This window comes from Myotis yumanensis, unplaced genomic scaffold, assembly GCF_028538775.1.
Source record: "Myotis yumanensis isolate MYYU_CA2020_CCGP unplaced genomic scaffold, mMyoYum1.0.hap1 SCAF_8, whole genome shotgun sequence".
In the NCBI taxonomy this organism is placed as follows: domain Eukaryota; kingdom Metazoa; phylum Chordata; class Mammalia; order Chiroptera; family Vespertilionidae; genus Myotis; species Myotis yumanensis.
The window spans coordinates 35,616,583-35,644,401 of record NW_027223759.1 but is presented as its reverse complement, the minus strand read 5'-3'; the positions used below and the strand labels follow the sequence as shown (position 1 = coordinate 35,644,401).

General features: G+C 62.0%; 1 protein-coding gene across 2 annotated transcripts; it reads right to left on the bottom strand.

The window, feature by feature from the left end:
• Positions 1–353: 353 nt before the first annotated feature.
• Positions 354–27,549, bottom strand: GPC1 (glypican 1). Of its 2 annotated transcripts, none has more exons than XM_070422536.1 (9): positions 27,378–27,549; positions 6,770–6,928; positions 5,352–5,743; positions 4,436–4,601; positions 3,748–3,878; positions 3,541–3,660; positions 3,313–3,446; positions 2,775–2,950; positions 354–2,434 (listed from the first exon to the last, which is right to left on the bottom strand). In XM_070422536.1, exons 2-9 carry the CDS (start codon positions 6,876–6,878, stop codon positions 2,199–2,201), a joined length of 1,464 nt encoding a protein of 487 aa, XP_070278637.1. In that variant the 5' UTR covers positions 6,879–6,928; positions 27,378–27,549; the 3' UTR covers positions 354–2,198. The 2 variants fall into 2 exon arrangements, with proteins under 2 accessions (XP_070278637.1, XP_070278636.1); XM_070422535.1 differs by lacking the exon at positions 27,378–27,549 and adding an exon at positions 26,248–26,891.
• Between the last annotated feature and the right edge of the window lie 270 nt (positions 27,550–27,819).

The window sequence follows — 27,819 nt, the reverse complement described above, 5'->3', positions numbered from 1 at the left end:
CTGGCCTCAGGACAACACTGATCCCCCTCCCTCCAGCTTCCTGGGCATCTTCAAGGATCCTTGGCAGGAGCTGGAATTTCCCGGGCATGTGCGAGGGTGTGTGTGTCCAGAGCAGCAGAGGTGTGGATGGCAGAGGGGCCTGGGCCTTTTCCTTCTCCAGGGCACCAAGTCCTAGTGGAGTGGGATGAGGACACGCAGACCCTGCACTTTGCAGCCTCCAGGCCACTGTGCTGGGTGCAATCGCTTCCCCTCCCAACAGGCCCTGAGGCCCACCATGCTGTGCACAGCCCGTGGGAACGCGCTTGCTGCTGGCTGTGCAGGGAGGGATCACAGCAGCCACACAAGGTCTCCAGCCTTTTATTCATACAAGGACACAGGAACATATGTCACCAGCTGACACCACACGGCAGGACACAGCAGGCCTGGCGACTGCCTGGCCAGCTCTTCCAGAGACCCCTGTGAGGTGAGGACAGCACAGGCCCCATTGGGCCATCCCATGCAGCACAAGGGCACCATCCTGGCACACCACAGTCACTGTCCAAATCCTGAGTCCGGCTGGCCCTCGCCCACAGGGAAGGAAGCCCTGGGCCCAGTCTCCACCCCAACACTTCAGGGTTAGCATGGGGTGAACATGCCTGTGGGACTGGGCTACCTGGTGGAGCTCGGCTGGAGGCCTGGACCCAACACACCGAGAACGGTGCCAGGGGCCCTGACCAGCAGCCAGGGGCCTCCCCAAGGCCTCAAGGGAAAGCAAAGCGGTGCTAAGCAGCCTGCTCGGGACGCTGGCACTGGCTAGGGTGGCTGTCCCTGCCCATGCTGGCTCCGCCTCCCCCAGACCCTCCGGGCCCACCTTCTCCTTGCCTGAGCCCCTCTCTGGCAGGGTGCCAGCCCCCTCCCCGGGGCCGGCAGCAGCTGGGGCCGAGGAAGGAGGGCCCCCAGGCCTGCATGAACAGGGTGTACGCTCAGATCCTGGGCCCTCAGGAGGTCATACTTCAAAAGCTATTTGGGAGGAGCTGAGAAAGCTCCCAGTGAACATGGATGAGAAGCATCTGTACATATCTGCACATCTGGAAAAGCCCTTAACTGTCAAAGCTCCCCCAGGCTCCCTGCAGCTGGCAGGGTCGAAGGAGGGACCCAGGCGTCCCTCTGACCTGCAGTGCCAGGGCTCACTGGCCCTGAGCTGAAGTCTCACCTGCCACTCAGCATCCCTGTGGCCAGGTGATGGCCATGGGTTGCCTCCATCCCTGGCCTATGTTACCCTGAGCTGGCCCCTGGCCCTGGCCCTGGGTGGGGACAGGAGGGAGGATAGTGGCCAGGTTACTCCTCCCACATCTTAAAGTCCTTATGCAGGCCGTGGACCCAGCCCATGTGTGAAGGGGAGGCTCACCTTTGCGGAGGGCCCCAGCTTGCTCTTCTGGGATGGCCAGGAGCAGCAAGCCCACCCACAGACAACTGAGAGCAGAGCCCAGGATGCATGGCTGTGCAGGCTGCTGCTCATGGCACATCTGAGGCCCCTGAAGCTGGTCTTCGGCAAGGAGGTCTGCAGGGACCGGCAGCACCTCACCAGACAGGCTCTCACCTGACTCAGGGTTCTGGGGGGCCTATGGCATCACAGGGTGGAGGCCTCGCTGCATATGAGGGGTTCGTGCATAATCTCAAAGGACCTCAAGGTCTCAGGTGGTGGAAGCCCTGACACCCTCTTGGGGATTCTTGGGGCACTGAGGGGTGGGTCCCACTTTCTGACATCTGGAGCCCCTAGTTGTCATGGAAGGAGGCAGAAGAGGAAGGCACAGGCTCAGGGTGCCTCCCCACAGGCCCTGGCACTGGTCGGTGATGGTGCAGGGAGCTGGGGAGAGGCTTGTGGGCAGACTGGGGCCCAGGAGGGAGGGCCTCCAGGTCTGGGTGAGCAGGGACAAGCTCAGATCCTGGGCCCATGGAAGGTCCCTGAAATACATGGCTTTTGGGGACATTGTTCCCAGCTGACCTGAGGGCCTCACACAAAATTAAGAGCCAGGGTGATGGCAAAGCCAGGCCTGTGGGGCCAGCGCCACTCACCCTGCCCCAGTGCGTCAAGACAGCAGTCCCTCGCTGTCCCTCTCTGTCCTGCCCTGGGCCTCTACGACGAGGGGAATTAAATATTGTCTGTTCGTGTTTTGGCAAAGTCAGTCCTTGGCCTCAGTCCCTGGGGCTGGGAGCAGTTACCGCCACCGGGGCCTGGCCACTGAGAGAAGCAGGATGAGGAGGAGGACCAGGAGGGCCATGCAGGGCTGGGGGCAGCCTGTGGCTGAGGTCTTCTGGCCCTCCCGCTCCGACAGGCCGGGGAGGGCGTGGGTCAGAGTTGTCCGTGAGCTGGAGCTCTTCTTGTTGACCCTCCGGCCGCAGATGTCTTCGGGGCAGCCGTCCCCACTACCTGAGCTGCTGCTGCCGTCGTCACCTGGGGAGGAAAGGAGGTTCGGGCAGGCCAACCTCGCCCTGGGGACCACAGGTGCAGTGTTCCTGCGTGTGGGCCTCCCATGCTAGGCGGCATCCTGCCCAGGGCAGCTTGCACTGCCTTGGTTTGCCAAGGCTGGATGGACATCCTGGCCAGGTCTCAACTATGCCTGGGGACATGTAAGGGGCTGGGCAGCAGCAGTGCCCTCAGAGCCACTGGAGGCTCAGGGGCTGGGAGGGCCCCTCCCCTGCACCCTTCTGCAGTGGGGTGGAGCTTCATGGCACCCCCATGGCCCTCAGCCCCCGGCATAGTCCCCACCCCCAGCCTGGTGCCTGGCCCTCACTGGCGTCCTGGAAGTCTGCGTCCTCGCCGTTGTAGGCACTGCGCAGCCGGTTGGTCATGATCTTCAGCTGCATGATCTGCTGGCGGATGGTCATGTCGGGCTTGGTGATGTCCACTTCCACCTCAGGGTTGTTGATCTGGTTGGCCAGGCCGTCACCCATCACCTCGGGGAGGTACCTGGGGCCAGGAGGGCAGCCCTGGGTGACTGCCTGAGTCCCTGCAAAGCGGCACTACCCAAACACTCCCCTCCTCCCGCCCAGGTGATGGCACATCTGAGACCCCCTCCCAGTGGCCTTCAGGCACCAACAGGAGCCCATGAAGGCCCCACAGCAGTGGGGTGTGGACACACTGCATGGTGTGTGGGGCGAGGAGTTGGCTTAGGACAAGGATTTGGCCCTCGTCCCAGCTTTCTGTCTGCTGTGTGTCCCAGGTGAGGCATAGCCCTGTGCACCACACAGCACCTGATGCCTCAGGCCAGATAACGGGCCCACTGAGAACTCACGGGAGGGACGACCTGTGGTCAGCCAGGTGGCACCTACCGGCCCTTGGCCATCCCATTCCAGCAGCGGTCGTCACTGGAGGCACTCATGGCCATCTTCTCACTGCACAGTGTCCCTGGGAGGCTGATCCAGAAGTCCTGGGCGTCGCGGAGCTGGGCTTTGGCCTCAGAGACCTGCAGGGCAACAGTCAGGCCACTGGGGGCCCTGGCCCAGCCTGCCCTCCCCTCCCCCATCCCCCAGGGCCTGGCCGGCTGAGGGGCCACTCACCAGCTTCTCCAACTCGCCTGCAGGTGGCTTCTCCTGCAGTGCCAGCTTGCCCCGGGGCCGCTTCTCCTCAGACCCGGGGCTGTGAGGGTTCACCTTGGGGTTCCCGCAGCCCTGGATGACCTGGGGGGAGACCACAGGGGTCCTGGAGGGGCACGAGGCTATGTCTGGGACACCCCTCCCATGCTGACCACACCCTCCTGCCCGCACCTTGGCTGTGAGTGTGTCTCTGTTGTCCTGGAGGGCGTTGATGGCCTCCGCCAGCCACAAATGCACGCTGCCGATGACGTTCTCTGCGCCCGCGGGGCCCCAGAACTTGTCGGTGATGAGCACCATGGAGTCTGGCACAGGCGTGGGCACACACAGGCAGTTTGTATGTCTGCATGCTGGCCCACTTTATGTCAATGCGTGCAAGCTCATACATGTTGACATGCACATACCGCACTGGCCTACCACACTTCAGTTCAGGTACATGTCAGCTCACACATATTTATATGGATGCATGCTGGCTCCATATGAGTAATACCAGTGCATGTGTGTCGGCATGTGCCCTTGTTGACCCACACCATGCTAGCACATGTGCACGTTAGCATGTACCTATTGTCCCACTACATGCCAGCACATGTGCATGCCAGCTGACCCACATATCAGCAACATACATGTTAGCTCATGCATGTGTTAGCCCCCTGTGTCAATACATGCTGGCATATGTGCATGTTGGGGCACTTGCCCAGTGGGGAAGGGCAGGAACTATGACTCCACAGGGCTCCCTCCCACGCAACTGCCTGTGTCACACTCCACCCAGGCATTCAGAAGGAATCCTTGTCCCTTGACCCTGAGGACCACCTGCCTCCCAGGGCCCTGGCCGCGTTGGCAGGTGGTGGCAGTGAGGGCTCACCCAGAAGGTTCCTCCACTCAGCGTCCAGGTCGGCCTGGTTGGCCAGGCAGCCCTTGAGTACGTTGCGGCAGTAGTCGGGGCAGGGCCGGGCGCCGGGGACCCCCAGGCAGTGTGCGCAGTACAGTAGCTTCATGACGGCCCGCGAGCACTCAGGGCCCAAGGGCACCTGGAGAGCCAAAGCAGCCTCAGCACCTTGTGGTGGGTGCCCAGCCCCCCAAGAAGTCCCAGGGTGGGGGCTCTGGATGGTAGTCAGGTGGCCTCAGTTCTGCTCCAACCACAGTGGGGCCTGGCCTGGCCTGGCCCTTCTCGGGGGTCCTATCTCTTCCCAAGAGGGTGTTGGCCATGGGGGCACTCACCCTGATCATCACTTCCTGGCACACTGTGTCACTAGCCCTCCCAGGGAAGCCCTCCTGGAACACAAGTGCCATGCAGATGAGAGGACCAGAGTCAGGGCTGAGGGGTGGCGTGCTAAGGACCCCAGCTGCAGGGGAGGTGGCTCACACCCAGGGCTGTGAGACTAATGCTCTCCCACACCTATTATCAGGTGGGTCTGACATGGGCTGCCCAATGGGGCAAGGCACCCGCTGGTCTGCATGGCCTCGGGCCCCAGCCTGCTCTGGCCTCAAGGCACATGTCGCTCTAGTCTCCTGTTCTCCTGACCCCTTCGGCTGGATCAGCATCAACCCTAGACCCTTCTTGCTGTCCTTCCTGCCTGGCACCCAGCCTGGCCAAGGACTAGACAGTGGGTGGGCTGCCCAGAGTGGAGCTCATGTCTTCTGATGTGCTGTCGGAAGGTCCCTGGGCAGCAACCCAGGATCAGGAGGTGGCCCAGAGGCCCAGGGGCTGGGATTTGAAGCAGTGGGGCAGGGCTTGGGTCCCCGAGGGGCTTCTGAGAGCCCTAGGCAGCTGGGCGCACCTGGGCCACCTTCCGGACCACATCACCAGCCACGCCCAGGCCCTGCACGAAGGAGCGTGTGGCTACGAAGGCACGGGTGGCCCTCAGGCGCAGCTCTCGAGGGGCATCCCCAAAGGGCCGCAGGGGCTCGGCCTGCTTGCCCAGGCAGTCCAGGTAGTCATCAGGCAGCAGCAGTTGAGGGTGCAGCTGCCTGAAGAGGCGCTCCAGCAGGCGGGCCCAGAACTCAGCCAGCGCATCCTCCAGGTGCAGGTTGGCCCCTCGGTAGTAGAGGCGCAGCTCCGTGTATAGGTCCCGAAAGGCCTTGGCGTTCTGTGTGTACAGCTCCCCGAAGGCGCTGGGGAAGGTGTCCTGCAGCGCCCGCTCCGAGTCATTCAGCAGGTGCTGGAAGTGATCTGGGCATGGGGAGGCGGCCGTGAGGTCCCCACACACAGGGTCCCCCCTCCCCCCACACACACACACAGGACAGACCCAGGAGTGCTGGGTGTTCCGTTCACGTCCCACCCGCCCCTCCCCAGGTGGTGGGGGAAGGCTTTCCCCGAGGCTCATCATCTGAGGCAAGGCAAGGATAGTGTGGTTGACCCAACAGGAACAGGTGGGCCCTAACGAGCTGAGGCCAATTAAAGTTGGCCAGGACCAGCAGGCATGTGGAGATGACTTCGGGGTCCCTGGCTCCCTGGAGTCTATGAGGCCAGCTATTGTGGACAGGAGTCCAGGAGCTAAGATCCACAGGCCTCAGACGAAAGCCACTCAGGCCCCGAGATCTTTCTGCTCAGGCTCGCTGCCCCCTCACTCCAGCACTGCCCAGTGCCTTCTCCTTCCACAGAGATCTCAGTTCAGAGGCCACTTCCTGGGGATGCCCCCTAGTGCTCCCACTTAGGCATCATCATGTTGTCTTGACATTCATTGGTTAGGGCCCTCGGTTCTCTGCCTGTGAGGGACTCAGAATGAATGACGAACGCGCCAAGCTCTTTCTGCCACCACCCCAGGCAGGCCAGGCACTCTGCCCCAGCCCCCGCTGCCAAGGCCCAATCTTAACCCTCACACTGAGCTCCCTGGCTCCAGGCCACCTGGTGGCAAGCACAAGGCTGGTCTCAGGAGGGCACCACCTGTGAAAGGAGCCACCTCGAGGGCAGAGGAACTCCCTTCTGAGGGCCTGATGGAAAGGATGGCTCCACACCCCTGAACACGCATGTGTGCTGGGCTGTGTTCACCACAGTGGGTGCAGAGGCCTCAGACTCTGGGGCTCGTGGGTCCCTGCATGCAGGTAGCCTTTTGCTACTGGGACCCCAAATCCAAAACCCAGCCCCAAAGTGCTACCCCATCCCCCCTCTGACTCCACTTCACCAAGTGAGACCCCCCAGCTCCTCCAGGACACTGGTTCGGTGTCCTGCGGTCCCTAGGCCCTGGGTCCCACTCACCGTCGAAGCTGCGCAGCTGAGCTGCCAGTGTGGCCTGCAGGGTGCGGCTGCTGTCCAGGAGCGCAGTCTCCAGCTCAGCACGGCTGCGGTTGGCCAGGTTCTCCTCCATCTCGCTGGTGCAGCAGGTGTAGCCCTGGGGGCAGATCCGCAGGTGCTCACCTGCGGGGAGGGGGAGGGGGGGTACTGTGTGAGTCAGAGGAGGGGTGGGAGGCTGGGGGCATGGACCCAGGGTGAGGCAGACGTGGGACCAGAACTGGCCTCAGGCTGGTGGGGTCTCCTGGGCAGTGGGTATGGATGGCAGGCCCCAGAGTGGGCACAGCTCAGGTGCTGGTTCCTGGGTGAAGGTAGATGGGGGCAGGGTGGGGCCTGAGTGGCCTGTGCAAACCCCAGCCCTTCCTTTGCAGGCCCTCACCTATAGGCCCTCCTGGGAGAACCTGGTGGGTATGGGCACAAAGCAGGGGTGCAGAAGACTGAGGCCAGGGTACGATGTTGGGTGTCATCCCCACCCTGCTGCCACCATGCACTGAGGAGGGAGGGCCACCAGGGGCTGGGAGCAGCTCAAGTCACCTCTGTCCCCCAGCACAGAGTGGCCTGAGGTCCTGTGTGTGGGGTGGGGATGGGCTGCCAGAGTCAAAGCTCACTAGAGGAGGCTTTCCACCTGCCTCGTGTCCCTCGCCTGCCCGGGCCCAGGCTGAGGATGGGGAGTGAAAAGGGGATCCTGGAGGGGCAGGCAGAGCAGCCTCAGCCTCCTCCCCCAACACTACCTGGGGCTCAAGGTCCCACTGAACTGCAGGCCTGGGTGGACCCGACCTACTATGGGGGTGCCTGGTGACAGACAGTTCAGGGCTGGCCAGAGGGACTGGGTCCAAAGGGTGCAGACTACCCAGGGCAGGACAGGGCTGGGGAACAAGTCTGCTGGAGGGCCTGATGTGAGCCATCCCCGTTGAGCAGGACTTGTACCCCCTTCAAGTGTCTGTCCCCTCTCCTGCACCCTCAGCAACCCATCACCCCTGGTGCTGAAGGTTAGAATTGACTCCCTGGCAGTGCTGTTCACAGCAATGCCTGTCCAGGTTCCCTGGCCGGTCAAGGACAGGCTGAGTCAGCACAGCCTGGCAGGGAGGGTCAATCGAGGGAGAGGGAACACTGTGCCTTTAAAAATGTGCTAGTCCTGGTTTCATAACAACTATGGTTTTGAGGTGGGTGCTGGGATCCCATTTCACAGACCAGGAAACTGAGACTGCAGAGATTAGGTATCGGGACCAGGTGGCTCAGGCTGCAGGTCCTCACACCCACTGGGGCACCCGAAGCCCCACTTGCCCCACCCCCTACTCACAGCCCCCTTCCCAGCCCATTCACTCCCACAGGACCTGGTGCCAACCTGGGCTGGGCTGGAGTGAAATGCAGGCAGGGTCTGACCTGGGCACAGGCTGGGTGGAGCAGCGGTCAGGGGTCCCCCTGTGCACAGCTCTGGGGTGGGGGCAGGGCTTCCAGGGTCCTGAGGTGGGGGCTCCCAGGTGACCTGAAGTCAGGACCTGGCCCAGGGCATGAGCTGGACAGAAGCCTGGGCAGGGGGAGAGGAAGAACCTGGAAGTGATCCCAGCAGGCCCATCTGAGGGGATGTGGCCCCACCTTGGGTCAGTGCTGACAGACGCAGCAGCAAGATCACTTGTGTGCTCAAGCCTTGGAGAGCCCCAGGCCTGTGGGGGTGCACAGTCAGGGGTCTGGAACCCGGCCCCAAGGGTGAATGAGGCTGTTCAGGTCTCCTGGGAGTCAGCTGGGGCAAGACATGCAGCCTGGCTCCCCAGGGCCTGGCAGAGAGGAGGTGCCCCATGCCTGTCCTCCTTCCATGGGGGACAGGCACCTCCAGGCAGGGAGGGCTGGGACATGAGCACATTCCCAGCTACCGCCCTTCCCTCTCAGCTGCTGTCGCTGACTGATGTGTGGACCAAGACCCTGGCCAGCAGGGGCCAGGATACAGAGCCCAGGGCCCTCTCCCCGGGAGTCCCAGCCGGCAGAGCAGGGCAGATACCGAGCTGTCTCCCAGAGGGCAGAATGGGGCTGTGTGCACCCAATCAGGAGGAACCTGAACCCCCCACCCCATGCTGTCCAGAGGACCCCATTCTGCCAGCCTCCCCAACAATAGGGACCAGGAGAGCACCCTTTGGCACCTGCTGCTCGGAACCATCAGTCTCCTGGTGGTGCTGGGGGTGGAGATGAGACGGGGAATGCCCTGGGGGAGAGGGAAGGGCTCAGCTGTGATGGGTACTCGGGCCAGGCTGGCTGGGTCCGGGAGCAGTGGGCTCTTTGGATATAGCTCTTCGGATGGGTGGGCTGCAAAGGCATATGCAATCATAGGCCAGAGGGGCAGCAGCATCCTGGGCTGGCTGACCTCCCTCCAGAATCCTCCAAGTCCCCTGGTGGTCACCCACCCTTTCCTGAAACCCCACATTTATGTAGACAGCAGAGAGAGAGGCTGAGTCCACAAGAAGCGAGTACAAGACACCAGACACGGGGAACTCCCTCAGGGACGGCTCTGAGGGTCCCTTGGCACTGTTAGCCCACCCATCGCTCACAGCCGTGAGCTGGCCCCTCGGCCTTGCCTGGCCACCTCGCCCAGCCGCCAGTGACCGCGCTGTTCCGGCAGCCCCAGCACAGCCCCCGTCCCTCCCTCCCTCCTCGGACATACACGGGAGTGAAGACACGGAGCCAGAGCTCGGGCACCGGCCTGAGGCCCCCAGGCAGGCTGGGCCGAGGCGGTCCTCCCAGCCCGCTCAGGGCAGACCCAGCGGCTGGCAGTCAAGGCACACAGGCTTTGCTCTTCCCCTATGTCCAGCCCTGGCCCCTCTCGGCCTGAGTGTAGGTCATCCGTTGGCCCTGGACTTCAGGTTGGCAGAGGTGGGCTCTGCAGGGCACCCTCCTGCAATGCAAGCCTGCCCCTCCTGGTCAGAGCCAAGCAGTGCTGGGGGGTGGTCTGCCAGAAGGGATGAGCTCCCTGACCTTGGAGGTGTGCAAGGCAGACAGGAATTCTCCACTTGCCATTCCACACCTTTCTACTCCCAAACACCTACGTCTTCTCTCAGCTCAATACTTGGAGAAGGGTGAGGACCAGGTCAGGGGGCTGGTCCTGCTCCCCCCGCAATCCACTCTGAAGCTTCCAAGTCTACCTCTCTCGGCCACCCTGCTCCCCACAACTTGGCCTTTCCCTCCCCACTGACCCCTCCCGGGGCACTGAGGCTGCTCCCTGAGCTGGCCAGCGAGCCTCCCTCCTTTCTGCCAGGTCCCTTTGCTGGGTTCTTGACAGCTGGCTACATCCTTCCAGAACTCTCCCTTCCCTCAGTCTTTGGGACACTTCCTCCTCTCCCGATCCCAGGTTTTTTTGGGGGGAGAGGAGAGGGCTGTTGTTTCAGGCCCCCAACTCCCAGACCGCCCATCCTGCTCCTCAGTTAAAGGACCTGCAATGGCTTCTCTGGCTGGGGTTCAGACTCCTGGGGCCACCCCCAACTCCGGCTTCTCCTCACTAACCCCCATCAGTCCCTAGGCATCACACCCTCCTGCCACCTGCTGACAGCTCCCAGCCCGCCTGTCTTAGGGCACGGACAGCCTCCAAAAGGTGCCCCCATCCCCCAGGGGGATGATGGTGCCACGCCAAGCCCATCTCTCCAGAAGCTTCCACGGCTCACTCGGGTGTGCAGTCTACAGCTCAATCACCTTTAAAGCCACATCCCAGATGCTCTGCACCCACTGACCCAGCCACCGAGTCTCTAATTCGGGGCATCTCTGGTAGGGAAAAGCAGGCAGGGCTCCCCCCACCCCCTACTCAGTTCTGGGCCCTACAGCAGGCTTGAATTCAGCCAGGGGTGCAGAAAGCTTCCCCAAGCAAGAGGCTTCTCTGGACAACGGCCCCATGCCCACTCCTGCTCCTGGACCCCGCCCAGCTCCAGGAGCGGCGGATCCTCCTGGCATGTCCGTCCACCAGCCTGCTGGGCCAGGGCACTGGACAAAGGATGGAGGTTCCCTGGGCACTGCCCACCGCCCAGCTCCAGACCTTCTTTTCTTCTCTCTGCCACCCTCCCCCACCTCACCTTTGGCCCTGGCCAGTCCCCATGCCCCTCCATGAGGGGTAGCCTCAGACCCACCTGGGAGAGGACATTTCTACCCTCCCTCTTACTAACACATCAACTGCGGCAATAGCCCCTCCCCCTCAGCTCCCAGCACCCTTTCCTGCCCCTCATCCACCACTTCACCCACCACCCCAAACAAAGCCCCTCCACCATTTCAGCCAAATGACAGCGTCACCAAGGAGCCCCTCTGCCACCGATGCGGAGCCTCCATCACACACTGGGACTGTCGGACGCATCTACGCTGGGTAGGAGGGGTCCGCCCCCCAAGCCCATGAGGGGCTCCTGCTGCCGGAGGGCGGAGGGCGACAAGCGGGAGACTGGCCCGGGCTGCGTCGCAGGCAGCCTAACAAAGGCCGGGCGGCCCTGGGCTGACCCTGGTCGCCAGCGCCGTGGGGGTTCCAGGCGCCCTGGTGCCGGTCACTGGCCGCAGGCTGGGTGCGGAGGACCGCACGCCTCGGAGCCGGAGAGGACGCGAGGGGGTCTAGAGATGCGGCTGTGCTCTTGGCGCAGGGAGAAGGGGGTGCTGGCGCAGTGGGCGAGGTGGCGCAAGGTGGAGGGAGTGCGGGGCTGCGGCAGAGGGGAGGGGGGACGCCGTGGGGGCTGCGGTAGGCAGGGGGAGGGGAGGAGAGCCAAGCGATTGGCAGGGAAGGGGCTTGCCGCAGTGGGTGTGGCAGGCATGGGGAGGGGGTGGCTGGAAAGGGGGCTCACAGGGGCTGCAGCACTGGAAGGGAAGAAGGATGGGTTTGACAGAAGAGGAAGGGGGGCTTGATGCAGTAAGGGGGCTGCGGCAGGCTACTGGGGAGCAGGGGAAGGGGGTGAGAAGGGTGGCGGGACACTACGGGGATACTGGCGCAGAGGGCCATGGGGATGGGGTAAAGGTGGGTTACTGATGGAGAGAAGGCTGGTGATGGGGTGCAGGGAGGATGGAGAGATCCAAGGGGTGTGGAGAGGGGCGAGGGGGCTCATGATGGGGACAAGGGTGGAGAAAGGACGAGGATGCAGAGGAGGGCCAAGATGGGCTGTGGCAGGGTGAGGGTGTGGTAGCATGGGCTGCGGAGGTGGTGATGGGGCCAGAGTGCTGGAGATGAGGATGGCGAGGAGGGAGTGACGGCGGTGGTGGCGCGCCTGGGGATGGGGATGCACTGGAACGCGGAGATGGAAATGGCTATGTGGTGGATGGTAGGCTGGGGCCCGGGCGGGGTCCCCCAGCTTGGATCCCAGCTCCGTGGACGCCACCCAAGCCTTGGCCCTAAAACCCTTCCAGCGGCGGCGGTGGTGGCTGCGGCTCCAACGGCGGCGGCGGCGATGTTCCGGGGGAAACGCGCGCGACTCCGGGTGCGGGTAGATGGGGTCTAGAGGTCCGGCGGGAAAGGCAGAGGAGCAGGACCCGGCTTGGAGGAGAGAAGCCGGAGCAGGGCAGGGCGGGAGGATGAGGGATCAGGACTCTGCGACCACGGCCAGAGCAGCACCGCAGCCGCACTGGCGCGCGCGCGCGGCGAGGGCGGCTCCCCGCGGGGACGCGCCTCCTCCCGCAGCCCCGCCCGCTGCTTTCTCGCCACCAGCCTGCCCCGCGCCCCCTCCTGCCGCCTGCCTGGCAGCAGCCCACAACCACTCGCTTCCCTCAGCCCTGTGACTACCAGGTGCCCATTGGGGCAAGCAGCAGAGCCCCTCCAGGGTGCTGCTTCCCATCTGGCTGGAGGACAGGCCCCTCCCCCCCGTCCCTCTCTGACACAGCTTGCACGGGGTGTCCTGTGCTCAAAGGACCCAGGGTTCATTCAGGGATGCTGATGAGGCTGGGGGGGTGGGTGATGTCAAGTTTCTCTCCTGGATGGAGAGTGGTATCTGACCACCTGGGAGTCCCCTCTCCCACTGACAAGGACCAGATCCCCTCTGCTGTCTGGGTATTCAAAGGCCACCGCCAGTCTCTCACTTCCACGACCTAAGCCTCCATCCCGAGGTCCTGGATCTGCTTCCCCCAGGAAATACTAAGCCCCACTTGACCACAGTCTCCCCTGGCTCAGCCCCCACCTCCTAGGTCACCCTCCCACACCTGGGCCCCTCCCTGGACCTCATGATGGCTCCCATCAATACCCTCCACTCCCTGTAGCCCCAGCCCTGCCCTTGCCTTCACTGTGCCTGACAGGTCCACTGGAGAAAACCTTCTGCTCACCGCTGAGCCACCCTCTGCTCAGTGCAGCGGTCCAGTGTGGGTACCCCCTCAGCCAGCCTGCACACAGGGACACGGAGGGACTTGCTGGACAGGCCACTCTTGAGCAAAGTGCCCTCGCCAAGGAAGGACACAACACCTAAGACCCTGGAAGAAGGGTTTTGCCAGGTAGCTCATGTGCTCTCTGTGCTGCCTGGCTCCTCCTCAGGGGACACAGGTGAGGTGTGGGCCCCATGAAATGTGGGCCTGGTCACAGCTCTGGCTGAGAGGTGGGGCCCCTCCCTTGCCTCTCCACAGCTGCTTCAGGGCTCATGAGCAGTGCTGTGGCCTCAGGATAAGTAAGGGACCAAAGGGACTCTGGGTTTGCAAGGGTGGCACCCGTGACCCCAGGTCTTGGAGAGGGTCCTGGGCCTGCGATGCTCCCTAGAAGCCTCGCCCCAGGCCAAGCTCAGCCCCGCCCAAGCTGTGCTGTGGGGGGCACCTGTCTGGAACAGGTATACCTGCCCACCCCTCACAGCTCTCCCATCTAGCTTCCCCTCCCCCCACTGCTAGGGCCTGGGGGCAGCTGAGGAGGCCCAGGGATGGACTGGTGCTGCCCCTCTGCCTTGCCCAAAGGGGACATCCTTTTACTAGCAGCGGGGGATGCTGCAGCTCGGATCCTCTCAGCCACGTTCCCCACAAAGACGCAGTGCAGGCCCATCCATCCACCCTGAGAACGCCAAGCAGGCAGAGCTGGTGCCGACTCTCAGCTGGGCCAGAACACAAAGAAGAGCCTCCGGTGCCACCAAGGGAGCCCCTAGGGCAGGCCTCCAGCCAGGCACGCCAGCCCCTGAGCAGTCACCCCCACTTGCTGCTTGGGCTAACACCTCCACCTCACACGCCCTGCCCCCTTGCCCCATCCTCTTTCAAGGCCCAGTCACTCTCCCCTCCTCCAGGAAGCCTTCCCAGGACCCTCTGGCACAAAGCACCTGCCCTCCCTGCAGCCCTCCCTGAGCCCTGACAGGAGGCACTGCCCTGCCTGCTGTGGAGACTCCCCTCCCTCCTCTGGACTCTGCCCAGCACCCAGGCCAGAGCTGGAGCAGCATAAATAAACATGTATAAAGAAACTATACAGAACCTTTGCCCAGTGCTGGCATTTAAGGAAACAACATAACACCTTCATGGCCCCAGAAACTGGCACCTCCTTGATCTGTGAACCCTCCCCAGAGGCAGCATGACAACCAGCAGTGAGGTTGTGAGGGAACCTACAGGGTAAGTTCCCACCCCATGAGGGGTCTCTTCCTGTCACAGAGGCCTGGCCGAGGTCCTACCCCCGCAGAGATGGAGGGCTCCCTATGTGCTATGTGAGGGTCTCAGCCATCTCCAGGTTTCTGAGTCATTTAATCTTCAGTGATTCCTCTTTCCTCTTCTAACATAACAGAGCCAACCAAGGCAGCTAAAGTGGCATGGGATGTCACTCAGCTTGGAGTGGACGGGGACAGGGCCCAGCACAGCTGAACAATCCTGGCCTCCCACCTTGCCCTTGGATTCCAGTCCCAGGGGAATTCCTGAGCAGGCGGGCAGACACCTCCGCTGAGCAAGCTGCAGATGCCTCCTGGAGAGGCGGGCTCTTGGCAGGAGGGCTCCTGCCACTGACTCAGCATGGCCACCCAGGCAGCAGGCCATCTCCAGCACGCACCCAGCTCTCAGGTGTGTGGGTGCCAAGCCCTGCAGGCAAGACTGGAGTGGGGGCACCACAGGTACAGGACAGGACATGGTTAGATGGGAATTTCAGAAAAATGATGCATTATCTTTTAGTGTAAAAGGAATTGGCCCAAAAGAATGGAAAGCTGGGACTTCAACAGAACCTCGTACACCCCTGTTCATAATAGCATTATTCACAAGAACCGAATGTGGAAATGGGCGTCCACTGATGGATGCGTGATAAACAAAATGCGACTTGTCCACACAACAGGAATTATTCAACAAGAACTGAAGCACTGACACACACTACGGCCCGACAGACCCCCGAAACACCGTGCCCATGGGAAGGAATGACACACACTGTGAATTCCACTTGTGTGAGGGTGGGCGCCAGGGGCTGGGGGAAGAAAGGGGAGTGGGTGTTTAATGGGGACAGTGTCCTCTGGGGTAGATGAGAAAGCTCTGGGATGTGGTGGTGATGGCTGCACAATGTGAATATGCTTATTGCCACTCAACTGTGTACCTAGAAATGGTTAAGAGGGTAAATTTTGTTACGTATATTTCACCACCAAAAAAGCAAACAACCTCACTCCAAATATTTGGGATATACTTATACTAAATACGAGAGCCTACTTATGCTAAAATTTTATTTGTTGTTTATTTGAAATTAATTTCAGGACATATACCACAGAATTATTCAGTCTGTCTGGAAATGCCAATTTAACTGTAATCTGTAGTCTTATCTGCTAAATCTGACAGCCTGAGGTAGAGTATGGGGAGAACCCTGACTGAAGTCACACAGGCCCCCATCGACATACATGTGCACCCATCCCATGGAGTCACCCTGCTTGCCCGGCTCCCTAGAGGTGGGACCTGTTGTGAGTCCTGGGAGCAGGTGGGAATGTGAAGACCGTCTCATTCCCTGACTTCTCTAGCTCATCTCCTTGGGATGGTCAAGCTGAAGCACCATCTGACTAGGCCAGGTCTCTAAGGATTCAGGGATCTGCTGCCCTGGGTACCATGTCTTGGCCTCCACCCTGCCCACCCACTCCCAGCAGGCAGAGTGGCACCGGGAAGCCATACAGACAGCCCTGGGGCAGTCAGACCTACAGCAGATAGCTGAAGGGATGGAGCCAGCCCCATACCCAGAGAAGCCAGAGGGACAATGACCAGGCCCATATGACTCCTCTGAATCAGGCTGCCAGACCCCCAGGCTCGACCACATGTGGGGTCCCCCTGACACTGTGTCCTGTCCCCCTCTCACCTCTCCATAGGCCCTGCAACATCTTCTGGGGCTTCTGTCCAAGGCTCCTGTCTAAAATCCAGTGCCATTCTCCAAAGCCTCCCGAGAGCCCCTCTTGACTGGTGGCAGGGCTCTGTGCTGGGGGGAGTACTCCCTCACTGTGGGCCGCCCCTCCAGGAGGGGCCTTGGCCAATCCTTCCCCAAATTCCTAACTTCCCAGGGCCAGGGCCAGCCAAGCAGGAACAGAGATACCACGGATGGCCACACCCTGGAAGCATTACTGGGTGCCCAAGGGCAGTCCTCTCCTCCAGCCTGGACCTCCTTTGAGTCCTCACACCCACAGTATGGCTCCTCAGCTCTGCCAGGTGCAGGCTGGCCCCTCCCCACCAGCAGGCACCCTTCCCCACAGCCGCCTCTGGAAGAGAAAGCGGGCTGTCTCTCCGACAGCTGCTCCCGACACCACGCCGCTCTGGGTAGCATGAGTTCTGAGCTGGCACGGCGAGGAGCAGCCCACTACAGGAGGCAGGCACTGCTACCTACCCCAATTCACAGAAAAGGACATCAAGGCAAGAGCAGTTCAGCAATCAGCTCAAGGTCACACAGCCAGTGAGTGTCGTGGGAGCGCCTTAACTCCACAGGCTGGCTGGGTGCACAGGGCAGATTTGGGCTTCCTCTGGGGATCCACCTCTTTTCTAAGATGACTGCCAGTGAGAATGACTGGCCCTGGGCCAGGGGCATGGCCTGCCAGGTAGCCCAGCAGGTGGCCTCCCTCAGAGCTCCTCCCTCCTTCCTTTGGCTCTGATGCTACCTCCTCAGAGCAGCCCTCCAGCCTTCCCTACATTTTATTTTTGTTAATTCTCACCCGAGGATATATTTTCCATTGTGTTTTTTTTTTTTAGAGAGAGAGTGGATAGGAGGGAGACACACATAGAGAGAAATATCAATTGTGAGAGAGACACACAGATTGGTTGCCTCCTGCATGCACTCTGACCGGGCCCAGGGGAGGGGTGGCGGGGGCAGGGGGATTGAGCCTGCAACCAAGGTATGTGCCCTTGACTGGAATTGAACCCGTGACCCTTCAGTCCATGGGCTGATGCTCTAGCCACTGAGCAAACCGGCTAGGGCCTTCCCTACTTTTCTGTGCATGTCAAGTGCTCACCAAGGACAGGGCAAGGCCACAGCTCACCGCAAGAGCAGCTAAGTCATGCTTGGGACCCAGCCCCCTTCCCAGGTGGGGAGGGGTCTTAGCTCTACAGCCCGGCGGTGAAGGGGACAGAGAGTGTGATTGCAAACCCCCACGCACTTGTCTTAATTCATACATGATTTCTCTTCTAACAAATGTCACACGTTGTCTCTGGTCATTGTGGTCAGCAAAGCCACAGCTTGTGAGATTTCTGATTCTTGTCTGATCCCTGTGCATTGTTTGTGGCTGCATTTCAGCACAAAGAACAGCACCCGGCACACAGTAGGAGCTCTAGGAACACCTACTGAGTGATTCAGAGACAGGACCTTTCCTCATCCCCATTACTCTACCTGCAGGCCAGGCTCCCACTTGGCCCCAAATGCCTGGAGACCCTTTCTACCCCTGTCCTGGTCCCAGGCTCCTTGGGTGCAGACACCGGGGCTCCACCAGCTATTCCTGGGCCCACGCCTGCAGACCCCTTCTCGGAATTCTGTGACGGAAGCGACACATTATGCAGAGGGTCACGAAAGAAGCCAGGAGCAGTGTGGCAGTTATCAGGTACCTTTATAAATGTGATCTGGGCCACAGAGCTTTCCTGTAGCAGGTCTCACACTGATTAGAATCTCAGAGCTGTGGCAAGTGTAAGTGGTATTTTGAGCCATCTGTTACAAAGGTGAAGGGACAGGGAAGTCTCAGCGGTTCCTATTGGTGACCAAGTCCCAGACACCGAAATGCCACTGTGCCTTGTTAATAGTAACAGGATATGTAGCTTTCAGTTAGAGGTTAGAAAAAAAATGGAGATATAATATATCCATTTGGGTGTTAGGTCACTCCAAGGGAAGATGTCAAGACACCTGGAATGTCCTGTGGGAAGCCCCCGCCAGGCCCAGGAAAGGGACCAGGGATGTGTGGCTGAATTTTTAAGAATCTTGTCCCTTTAAAATACCTTTGTTGGTCCAGTGTGTCCCACACTCCATGACAACTGGAAACACCAGTGAGCGCCTGAGCCAACGCTGGCAGCGGGTGGCATCATCTTTCTCCCCAGAGCCTGGCGGTGGTCACAGGAGGGTGGGGTGTGCACTCAGGGCCCCAAAGGCTTGAGGATGTACTCGGATGGCACATATGGCTCACCATAGGGGCCCTGATGGCTACAGGTGGCCCTAGGCATTGAGGATATGTTTAGACACAGGATGGACCTGGGTGGCCACCCACAGGCCCTGACAGAGGTCCTCCGTGTTGAGGATGTTGTCTGAAGGTGTGCACAGGCCACACACTTCCACAGATTTAGGCATTGATTGATAATGAGCCCAGAACATGTGGCCCCAAGGTAGACTCGGGGCCACTGTCACCTCCAGGTGGACCTGCCAGGGCCTTGCTGCCCACCTTGGAGGGAGACATGCTGGTCTGCAGCCCAATCCAGGGCCGTCCAGCCAAGTGTAGAGGAGGCTTAGGACACAGACAGTGCCTGCTGGGCCCTGGACTGCTGGGTTTGAGGGCTTGGCAGTCCAACTGAGTTTCTCACTAGACTCATCTTCCGGGAGGGAGGGACCATGGCTTCTCATCTGTGTGTCCCACAGAAGTGAGCAGAGGGTGAGCACATGTGGGTGGATGGGTGGGTGAGTAGGTGGATAGATGGATGGATGGGTGGATGAATGAATGGATAGGTGGATGGATAGATGAGGGTCCTGTACCTCCCAACCTGGCTAGCCCTCCCTCTGCACTCGGGACCACATATCCAACACCTTCAGGACAGGTCATGTGGATGCCCCCCAGTCTCGAAACAAGGCAGGCATGCATGGCCTTGCCCCCACCCACTCCTCCTTCTCAGCGCTGGCACCATCACCTGGTGCCCACACCAGACACTTGGGGCAAACCTGGGCCAGGGCAAGAGTGACTCACTCAGCACGGAGGTGGCAGGGCCTGGCCTGGGGCAGTGAGGTAATGAGGGAGAAGCCACTTGCTTGATGGGTAGGCTCTGAGCCCTGGGGACCCCCTTCTGGGACTCAGTTTCTCCATCTGCACACTAAGTGGTTAGACCAGATGGTACTCAGGGTGCCCTACTGACACCCCCAATCCTGCTCACTCTGGAAGTCTGGGAGGAACCTGCAGGCAAGGGGCCATAGGAGGTCAGGGCTTGGCTGAAAGAGGCAGGGTCTGGGACTGAGGCTTTGGCCAACTCTAGGGTACCCCTGGCAGGTGGGAAAGAGGGGAGGGAATGAAGGGGCCCAGAGCTGGGGCTCCTGAAGGACCTCCCCTTACCGGTCCCAGACCCTGCTGTGGCTGCCCTGTCCACTGGCTGGGCCCTGGGCCTCGCCTGCACCCAGATCCCTGTGCTGATGGAGGCCTGCCTCGAGATACGGCCGGGTGGTCTTCACCTAGCACCAGCCCCGCAGCACTGCTTGCTGGTATTCTGTCTGCCTCCTGGCCTCCACCTGGGTCCTCAGGCCAGTTTGCAAACAGCCTGGTTCCCTCCTCTGTTGGTCATGTGTCTTCTGAGATAATAGCAGAGTGTTGGGCAGGGCCCTGAGCCTCTTGGGGACTTAGGTCAGAGCAGGTGGTGAGGGAATAAGATTGATGGAGCCCCCCGGGGCTGCCCTGTCACCCAGCCAAGCCTCCAGAACCCAGGGAACATTTAGCACAAATGAGCAGCGAGCTTCCCCATGCTGCCGGGTGCCTCCCTCCTCTCCCTCTCCACATCACGCCCTGCCTCAGGGCCCCTCAACCCCCTGCCTGCCCGAAGTCCACCTGGGGCTCAACACCTGTCCTGCACACTGTGTCCCCTGCTTGGAGGCCCTTCTGCTTGCAGGTGGGGACCCTGAGCCTGTCCAAGGCACAATGGAGCCACCAGCGCCGCTCCCAGCCAGGGGCCATCTGTTCCCCACAAGGGTCCTAAGGCTGGCCCTGCATTGCCCACCCTGGTTCTCGGACAGGCCACAAGAATGTGGGTTGGGCCAACAGTTACCAGGCTCTGAACACCAGACCGAGCGCCACCTCCATATGTGCTCCCACCTGGGAAGGGGGAGAGGCCTGGAGAAGGGAGGGTGAAAGACTTCACACACTTTGACAAGAATGGAAAAGCTGAGACCCACAGGGGCAGGGGGTGGCCAAGGACTAAGTGGCAGCACAAAAGCCTGAAGCTGAGGCCACCCAGGCCAGGGCTGTGCCCAGAAGCCTTCGGGGGGCCGGGGGATACTCTGACCACCATGCTGTCTGACACCAGGACTGAGCCCCTGGCAGACTCGGGAGGCATGGCGCTGTCTTAAGGGGCCACCATCATTAAGTTCTCAGTGGCCACAATCTCCACCCACCACCCACAGGAAGTGTGCTCCCCCGCCCCCCATTACAGTCATGGGCCCCAGGACCTCAGAAGGTGACCTCACTTGAATATGGGGTCCTTGCAGATGGAACTGGTTAAGGTCAGGTCATACAAGAATTGGGTGGGCCCCTTTGGTAGGATTGGTGTCCTTATTTTCACAAAGAGAGGTCTGGAGGCAGACACAAGGTGAACACCATGTGAAGGTGAAGCCAAGGAAGGGACGCCAAGACGACGGCAGCCTCCGGAAGCTGGGGAGGCCCGGCACCTTGATCTTGGACTCCCAGCCTATGAGCTGTGAGATAACACACTTGTGTTGTGTAAGCCGCCTGGTCTGTGGTGTCTATTCTGGCAGCCTGAGGAAGCTGCCACACTCCCGACCCCTGGCACCCGGCCCAGGCCTGGCACAGGGAGGCACTCAGCATAGCTACTCCCCAGACTTGGGGAGCACCCCAGGAGGTAGAGCCCGCAGGGTGCATGTGTTGGGGATGCCTGGGGAAGCTGGGAAACAGGGCCAAGCCCCAAGGGAGGAGGCATGAGGAGGACCCAGTTGGCGGAAGGGGGTGCATGTGCCAGGAAGGTGGGCCAGCCAGGAGCCGGCCAGAGATGATGCTGAGGCCATAGGCAGATGAGGGGAAGGGGTAAGGTTTGCCTGGACTCCCAGAAGCTCCCAGACCCACCTAGGATTCCAGAATTCCTGCCTGGAGAGACTAGGTGTGAGCCCCTCACACCCTGAGTCCCCCTGAGTCCCATTGCCTGACGGGGCTGGTGGCCTGGGCCCTGGCCCTGGAGTCTAGCGTCCACCGTGTGGGAAAACAGGCCAGCCTGCATCTCACCCCTGGCTGCCATGTGCTCCCACCTGGGAAGGGGGAGGGGCCTGGAGAAGGGAGGGTGAAAGACTTCAGCACCCCCCACTGCACCGCCCCCACCCCCAAGAGACGTCAGGCAGCTCAGGGCACCTGCTCAGGCCTGTTCCTAAACACACACAGGCAAGAAAGTCTGCCAGCTGGCATATGGATGAGGAGCCGGGAGCTGGGGTGGGTGGCCCTGGGCTGGCACCCTGACCCTCCTGAGCCTGTGGGCAGTGACCTGACCCCACAGGGCTATGTTGACAGTTAGACATGATTGGGGCTGGCACCTGGTGCTGGGCACAGAGGCATTACATGGGCAGGGGCTGGGAGAAGGCAGCTGGCCTGATGCCTTCCAGGCTCTGACACGGGTCTCGAGTCTCGGTGTGAAATCCCCCTGAACCAAGTCGGGCCTGGGGGAGGAGGACCTGGCTTTCGGTAGAGATGTCCAACTTGTCACTACCTAGGCAGGTCTAGGACTGGGCAGGGCAGACACTGGTGCCAGGTGGTCTCGGCAAGCCCCTCTCCCGGCCTGTCTCTCCAGCCAGGGCCAGCCAGGCCAACCCTGTGCCCACACGTGGGAGCCCAAGCAAAGGCGTGAGTACACCCACACACCCAGTGCGCTCTCCTCCTGGCTCTGAAGCCCAGCCCACGTGTCCCCAGCCCCTCTCCAGGAGGCCTCCTTAGCCTGCAGGCCTGCCAACCACAGGCTGGCACTGTTTCTAATTAGTGCAGCCAGTGTACCAACAAAATGACCACCATCTCCTAGGCTTGCCTGCTCCTGCACAAGAAGTTCGTCCATGATTCTCTGGGGACTGGGCCCAGCCTGGTGCTGGGTACTCATGGGGGCTTCTCCTCAGATGGCCAAGAGCACACAGCCAGGACAGCCTTTCTGTACACCGGGTTACCTGACTCAGATCCCTGGTGCTCAGCAGCAGCCCTCCTTAGCAGGACTGGAGCAGCAGGCCCTAGGGCCACCGAAGAGCCAGCCTTCGCTGGATGGGCACCCTGGGGCAGTGGGGGAAGGCATAGGATGGCAAGGCCCAGCTATGTGTCAGGCTGGGTGGGGGCAGGTCTGGGACAGGGAGGCCGGGTGGGGCTGGCGCTAGGAGGGGTCGCAGGGGAGAGTTTAGACTATTCTGACACAGTCTAACAACCCGGGGCCAACAAGAGAGTGGTCTGGCTGCAAGCCCCCATTTCAGGCCTCAGGGCTGGGACTGGGCAGCCACGGATGCCACAGGCCTTAGGTCGGCAGACTGGGCTCTGGACCTCAGAGCTCCACGTGGGCTGTGAAGGAAGTAATGTGGCTCCTTTGAGCTTCGGTTTCCTCATCTGTAAAACAGGTGAGGCACTAAGACCCTCACCTGGTGCACTAATTAGAGCCAGATTCCTCGAGTCTGGCTCACAGTGAGGGCTGGTCTCAAGGGCGACAGACACACTGTCACCTGGGGGTCTGGGTGACCTCTGCAGACCCCAGGGAGGAACAAGGGGGAGGATGTGGCCCGGGGTGCCCACGTAGTGCCCAGGCAGCATGTCCCCCCTCCCACAACCTTCAGGGATCGTGGAGACTGTTACCATTGTCACAGGTACAGAAATAGGCACAGAGAGCTGAGCGGGTGGGAGGACAGTGTAGCAGGGCCTGCCTCTGAATCCAGGCCCAGGGGACGCCCCACCTCTCAGAGGAGCAGGTGCTGTGTCCAGCACAGAGGCTCCAGCAAGGGGCCCAGGCCATTGCATCACGCAGGTGGCCCTGTCAGATCCTGGCTCCCCTGCCCCTCCTCCCCCACGTACCCCTTCAAGCCCTGCCCCCATGCTGGGGATGATGAAACCTCAGCTCCTTGAATGGCGGGGAGAGAGAGCGAGGCAGAGCCAGAGGCACAGACCACCTTGAGGACCACGCGAGGCACACAGTGGGCTTCTGCCTTCCGAAGAGGACGGGGGACACAGACCCTCTGGTTTGGGGATAGGCGGTGTCCTGGGTGGCCTGCAAGAGCTCCAGTGATCATGGCTGAGGGACAGACTCAGGGTGGGTTCTAGGAAGTGTGGGGAATGCCCAGGGCTTCCGAGTACCCCTCCACAGAACCTGTGCCCACCAGTCAGGTGGTCAGAGTGGGCACAGAGAAGCAAAGGTTTCTGCTAAGGGGCCTGCTGATGCTCACCCTGATTGGCAGGCAGTCCCAACCCTGGGGCCAAGGAGCGTGGCCAGGTCTCATCTGGCACTGAGAGTCCCCTGCCCCCGCTCCGCAGAGCCTGGCCCACAGCAGGACAGGCATGAGTCCCCAGTGAATGTTGACCCAGAACCTCCTTGACCCCAGGAGACGGACCAGGTTCTGTGGCTACAACAGGGGAGTATGCAGACCTGTGCTCCCTAACCCCAGGACCCCAGTGAAGGGGCAGAGAGACACACAACACATTGTGCCAAGCGTCGGGAGGCCAGGCAGGTGCTCAGGAAACATCTGGGGACCAGAGGCAAAACCTGCCAGTGTGCATTCGTGATTCAGCACCGCAGAGGGATCCAGCCTGGCCCTGCTCACAGCCCTGGCTTCTGTGCAGCACTCCGGCCTGAGGGAGGGCCGCCTGGGCTGTGTGTTCCCCAGGCCTGCCTCCTCACCTGTGAAATGGGCTGACAGCCATCTTCACCACCACTGGGACCAGCAGTCCCCAAACCCACACAATCTCCTCTTAGAGCCCACCACCAATTCTGCTCCCTTGGGCAGAGGCTGAGCGGCCACCCCAGACCCAAGGCTGCCCTCCCTCCCCTCCAACCACAGGGAGCACCGAGTCTCCACCCCGCGTGACCTGGGCCAGCTGAGTGGGTTGCCATGCTAGCGAAGTCTGGCTGTTGCCCTGCAGGAGAGGGAACCTATGTACATAGCAGAGCTCCCCAAGAACAGCGTGCTGCCGAGGGGCCACCAGAGGGCACCCCGTCCACGGAGGCCCGGCTGAGTCACAAGGAGCAGGAGGGGACAGGACTGGTGGCCGCTGCCTTGGGAGGTCACTGTTTCTTTCGTCCCACATGGTGCTGGCACTCTCCTTGGTGCCTGGACCCCATTGGGCACTCGGGAGTTGTAGCGCTCCTGGGGCGGGGGCCGGGGGGGGGGGTGCGATTTGGGGAGGGGGCGCGATTTGGGGAGGGGGCCTAGCAAAGCAGCTCTCCTGATGGAGGAGCCAGGGGCACTGGCAGGGAGGTCATGGTCGCTGGCATTCCAGACCCAGAGGAGGGTGGTGCCTGAAACCTTGGCCTGGGCAATGCTTGGACAGCTGCTGGGTCACCACACTCCCCCGGCTGGATGGACAGCGCCCTGCCTCCACCCATCACACCCACAGCAATGCACTTTGCTTATTCTTGTCCTACTCACTACATCCCCCAGCCCACGGGGGGACAATACCCAGCCCTCCACCCCCACCTCGGCTTCTCCAGCTTCCGAGTTCTCTCCTAGCCCTTGGCAGCCACCCAAACCTTGCCACTCTGTCTCTCGGCCTAACTAGGATGGAGGCCTGTGGATGAGAGCAAGTTTAGGATGGACCCCGAGGACACAATGGCTGAGTGGGAGTGGACACGTGGAGGAGGGCAGTGGAGAAGGCTTCTGTCCAAGATTTGGGGCTGGGTGGGTGCAGAGACCCTGGTGTCTGGGGAGGGGTCCAACAGGAAGGCCAGGGACATCCAGGCAAAAGTTCCTCTGTGTGTGTAGGAGGAGTGGTGGTGGTGTGTGTGTGGAGCATGAACCGAACTGTGTAGAGGGTCTGTGCTGGCTCCAGGTACTGGGGAGGGAGGCAGCCCCTGACAAGGACAGGCCTGTCAGCACAGGAAGGCCCCTTTTGGGGAGGGAGGGGGGTCTCTCAAGGCAGCCTTCTGTGTGCCCGCCCCTTCAGGGCCTGGCTATCCCCTAACCCCCAGGTAAGGCAGGGCCACGGGCCCACCCCTCATACTGATGCACTCCTCTCTCATTCAGCATTCCTGTGGCCGTGGCCGGTTCATGTCTCCCATCTCACTGTTTGAGTATGGCCCTTACCTGCCTCGCCCACCCCAGTCTGTGAGGCACACGGGGCAGTTTAATTTGAGGATGAAGTCTGGAGTCTGGGAGGTCCTTAGTACACTACTCCATCTCCCACCCTCACACGCATTGCCTCTGCAAAGCTCCTCAGAATCCACAGGGAGGGGACGGGCAGGGCTGTCCGGCAGCTGCGGGGCTGAGGCCACCTGGGAGGGTCCATGCTCTTACAAAGAAAGGACATGGCCCCTGGGCGAGATCCAAAATGCTGACCACCTGCAGCTGGAATCCTTGGGAAGTGGTTCAGAGTGCTAGGCAGGCGGGCATGCCAGGTGGGCACAAGTTTCCGGGAAAGAATCTCTGGCAGGCAGATTCCTGCTCACCAAGGCAGAGATCGCTCCCCCACCCCTACCGCCTTCAGGCAGCCTTTGCTGGGGACCCCGCGGGAATCCCCAGCCCACCCCGAGGCGCCTCCCAGAGAGGCCCGCACAGTTGAGTGGGAGTTCCTAGCCCCAGGCCACCGTCAACTGCGCCCCTACAGCCCACTCCAGTCCCGCCGCCGGCTGGGCTGAGCCGGTGGCCGAAGACGCCCCGCTGGAGCCCTGGCCGTACAGGGGGGCACCGTGCCGGAGGCGCCCGGCCACAGCCCTGCGAGGACAACTCCACGGGAAGGAGCTGGCGAGCCTGTTTGGTGCTGGTGGCGACCGAGCGGAGCGTTGGAGACCGGACGCAGAGAAGGGGCAGGGGCTCGGAGGCGAGGGCCCGAGGGGATGCGGGCGAGGGGAGGCGCAGGGGGCTCCTCGGAACTCGGCGGCCGGGCACAGGCGGCGGGATTCGGGCACCCGGGGCGAGTGGCCGCGCACGGCCAACGTGGGTAAGCAAGGAAACCCGGACGCGCCGGGGTCCGGGGCCCGCAGCCCTCACTCACCAGAGATCTCCGCCTGGGGCACATCGCTCAAGCTGAAGCCCTTGGCGCCGTAGATCTGGCGGACTTCGCTGCAGCTTCGGCTCTTGCTGGCAGGGTCCCCGCGGGCGCAGGAGGCCAGCGCAGCGGCCGCGCACAGCAGCCACCAGCCTCCGGCCCGGAGCTCCATGGCGGGGCCGCGGCGACCCCAGTCGCCTGCCGCGCCTCTCTTGGATCCGGTGGGGCCCGCGCAGCCCCGGCCCGCGAAGGGCAGAGCCAAGGTCCCGGCACGCGGCTCGCAGTCGCAGACGGCGGCGGAGACAACAAAAGCCGGAGGCGGCGCAGGGCGCGCGGGGCTCGAGGACCGGCTGCTGGGTCGGGCCGCCCAGAGCGCAGCGGGCGAGCGCGCAGTCCCAGCTCGGCGCCTCCCCCGGCCCGGCCCGGCCCCTCGGCGGCCAGGGAGAGAGGAGGGGAGGGGAATACAAGGGAGGGGCGCTCAGGGTGGGAGGGGGAGCCCGGGGGTGGGGCGGGGCGCGGGGGTGCAACCAGGGCCACCCGGCGCTCCTCCCCTCCCTGAGGACTTGGGGGCCCTGTAGCTCCCGTGAATCTGTCCACTGCGTGAGGGAGGCGGGGACAGCGGGGGAGCGCGCTGGCCGTGTCCGTGGTTCTCCCGAGAGCGGGCCCCCCACACCCAGCGTCCAGCACCCCGGGCAGCAGCACCACCTGTGGGGGCGGGGCGGGGCGGGGCGGGGCGGGGGCGCTGAGGCAGGGCTTCCCCCGCCGGACGTGACATCACGCCTTCCACGCGCCTATCAGGGGCCTCCCCGCCCCCAGCCGAATTCAGCATCCCTCCAATCCTCCCAGTCCCCGGCTCCTGTCCTGCTGTCCTGCAGTCTGGCAGCGCGCCCCCAGTCCGCTCCCGCAGCGACCCGGTCCTCTCTACCCGCCGCTCACACCTCCGTCCGCAGCCTCCCTTCCCATCTGCACCCCTTTACCACCCTCGCCCCTACACCCTGCTCAGCTCCAGTCACACCTGGTGTTTTTTGGGAGATGGGGGGTGGGGGGGCCGGGGGCTCTGCGTGGGGAAACTAGCCGAAAGACTCCACCCCAACCCTCTCCTTGCTCTCTAGAGAGACACGAGCCGAGCCACTTACTTGTTGGAGATTTTCAGCCTGTTTTTGGTCCCCTCCACTTGATTCTTTGGATGCTCGAGAAACAAAAGGGTGCTGTCTATTGACCTGGGCGTCTGGGCGGTGGCTGGTGACCTCTTGGTCCAAGGGGCGAAGTTGGGTCAACAACAGGTCAGATTGCTGGGTAATGAGAGCCAGAGTGAAGCGGAGCTCTGAGGGCAGGAAAGCGAGGCCGGAGGCCGGTAGCTGCCCTTAGCTACAGTGGGGATGGGGATGGGGCCTTTCTTCCCAGGCTGCCCCGCCCCCCACCCCAGGCCTCTCCCTCTCCTCTCGGCCTTGTAGGTAAAGGCAGACACCAACAGGCTTGGCCCAGGCTGTAGATCCAGGTGCCTGATTGGCAGAAATGGGGGGAAAGCAAGTAAGTTGGCACCCTTGGCTGATAACCACCGGTAAGGGTGCAGGATCC

Bases quoted from the DNA above. Each gene is read 5' to 3' on its own strand.
- GPC1 (XM_070422535.1), bottom strand. From the start codon at position 26,413: ATGGAGCTCCGGGCCGGAGGCTGGTGGCTGCTGTGCGCGGCCGCTGCG. The intron at 4,602-5,351 runs GTGCGCCCAGCT...TTGGCTCTCCAG, and splicing joins TGGTCCGGAAGGTGGCCCAG to GTGCCCTTGGGCCCTGAGTG. The intron at 2,951-3,312 runs GTAGGTGCCACC...TCCTGGCCCCAG, and splicing joins AATGGGATGGCCAAGGGCCG to GTACCTCCCCGAGGTGATGG.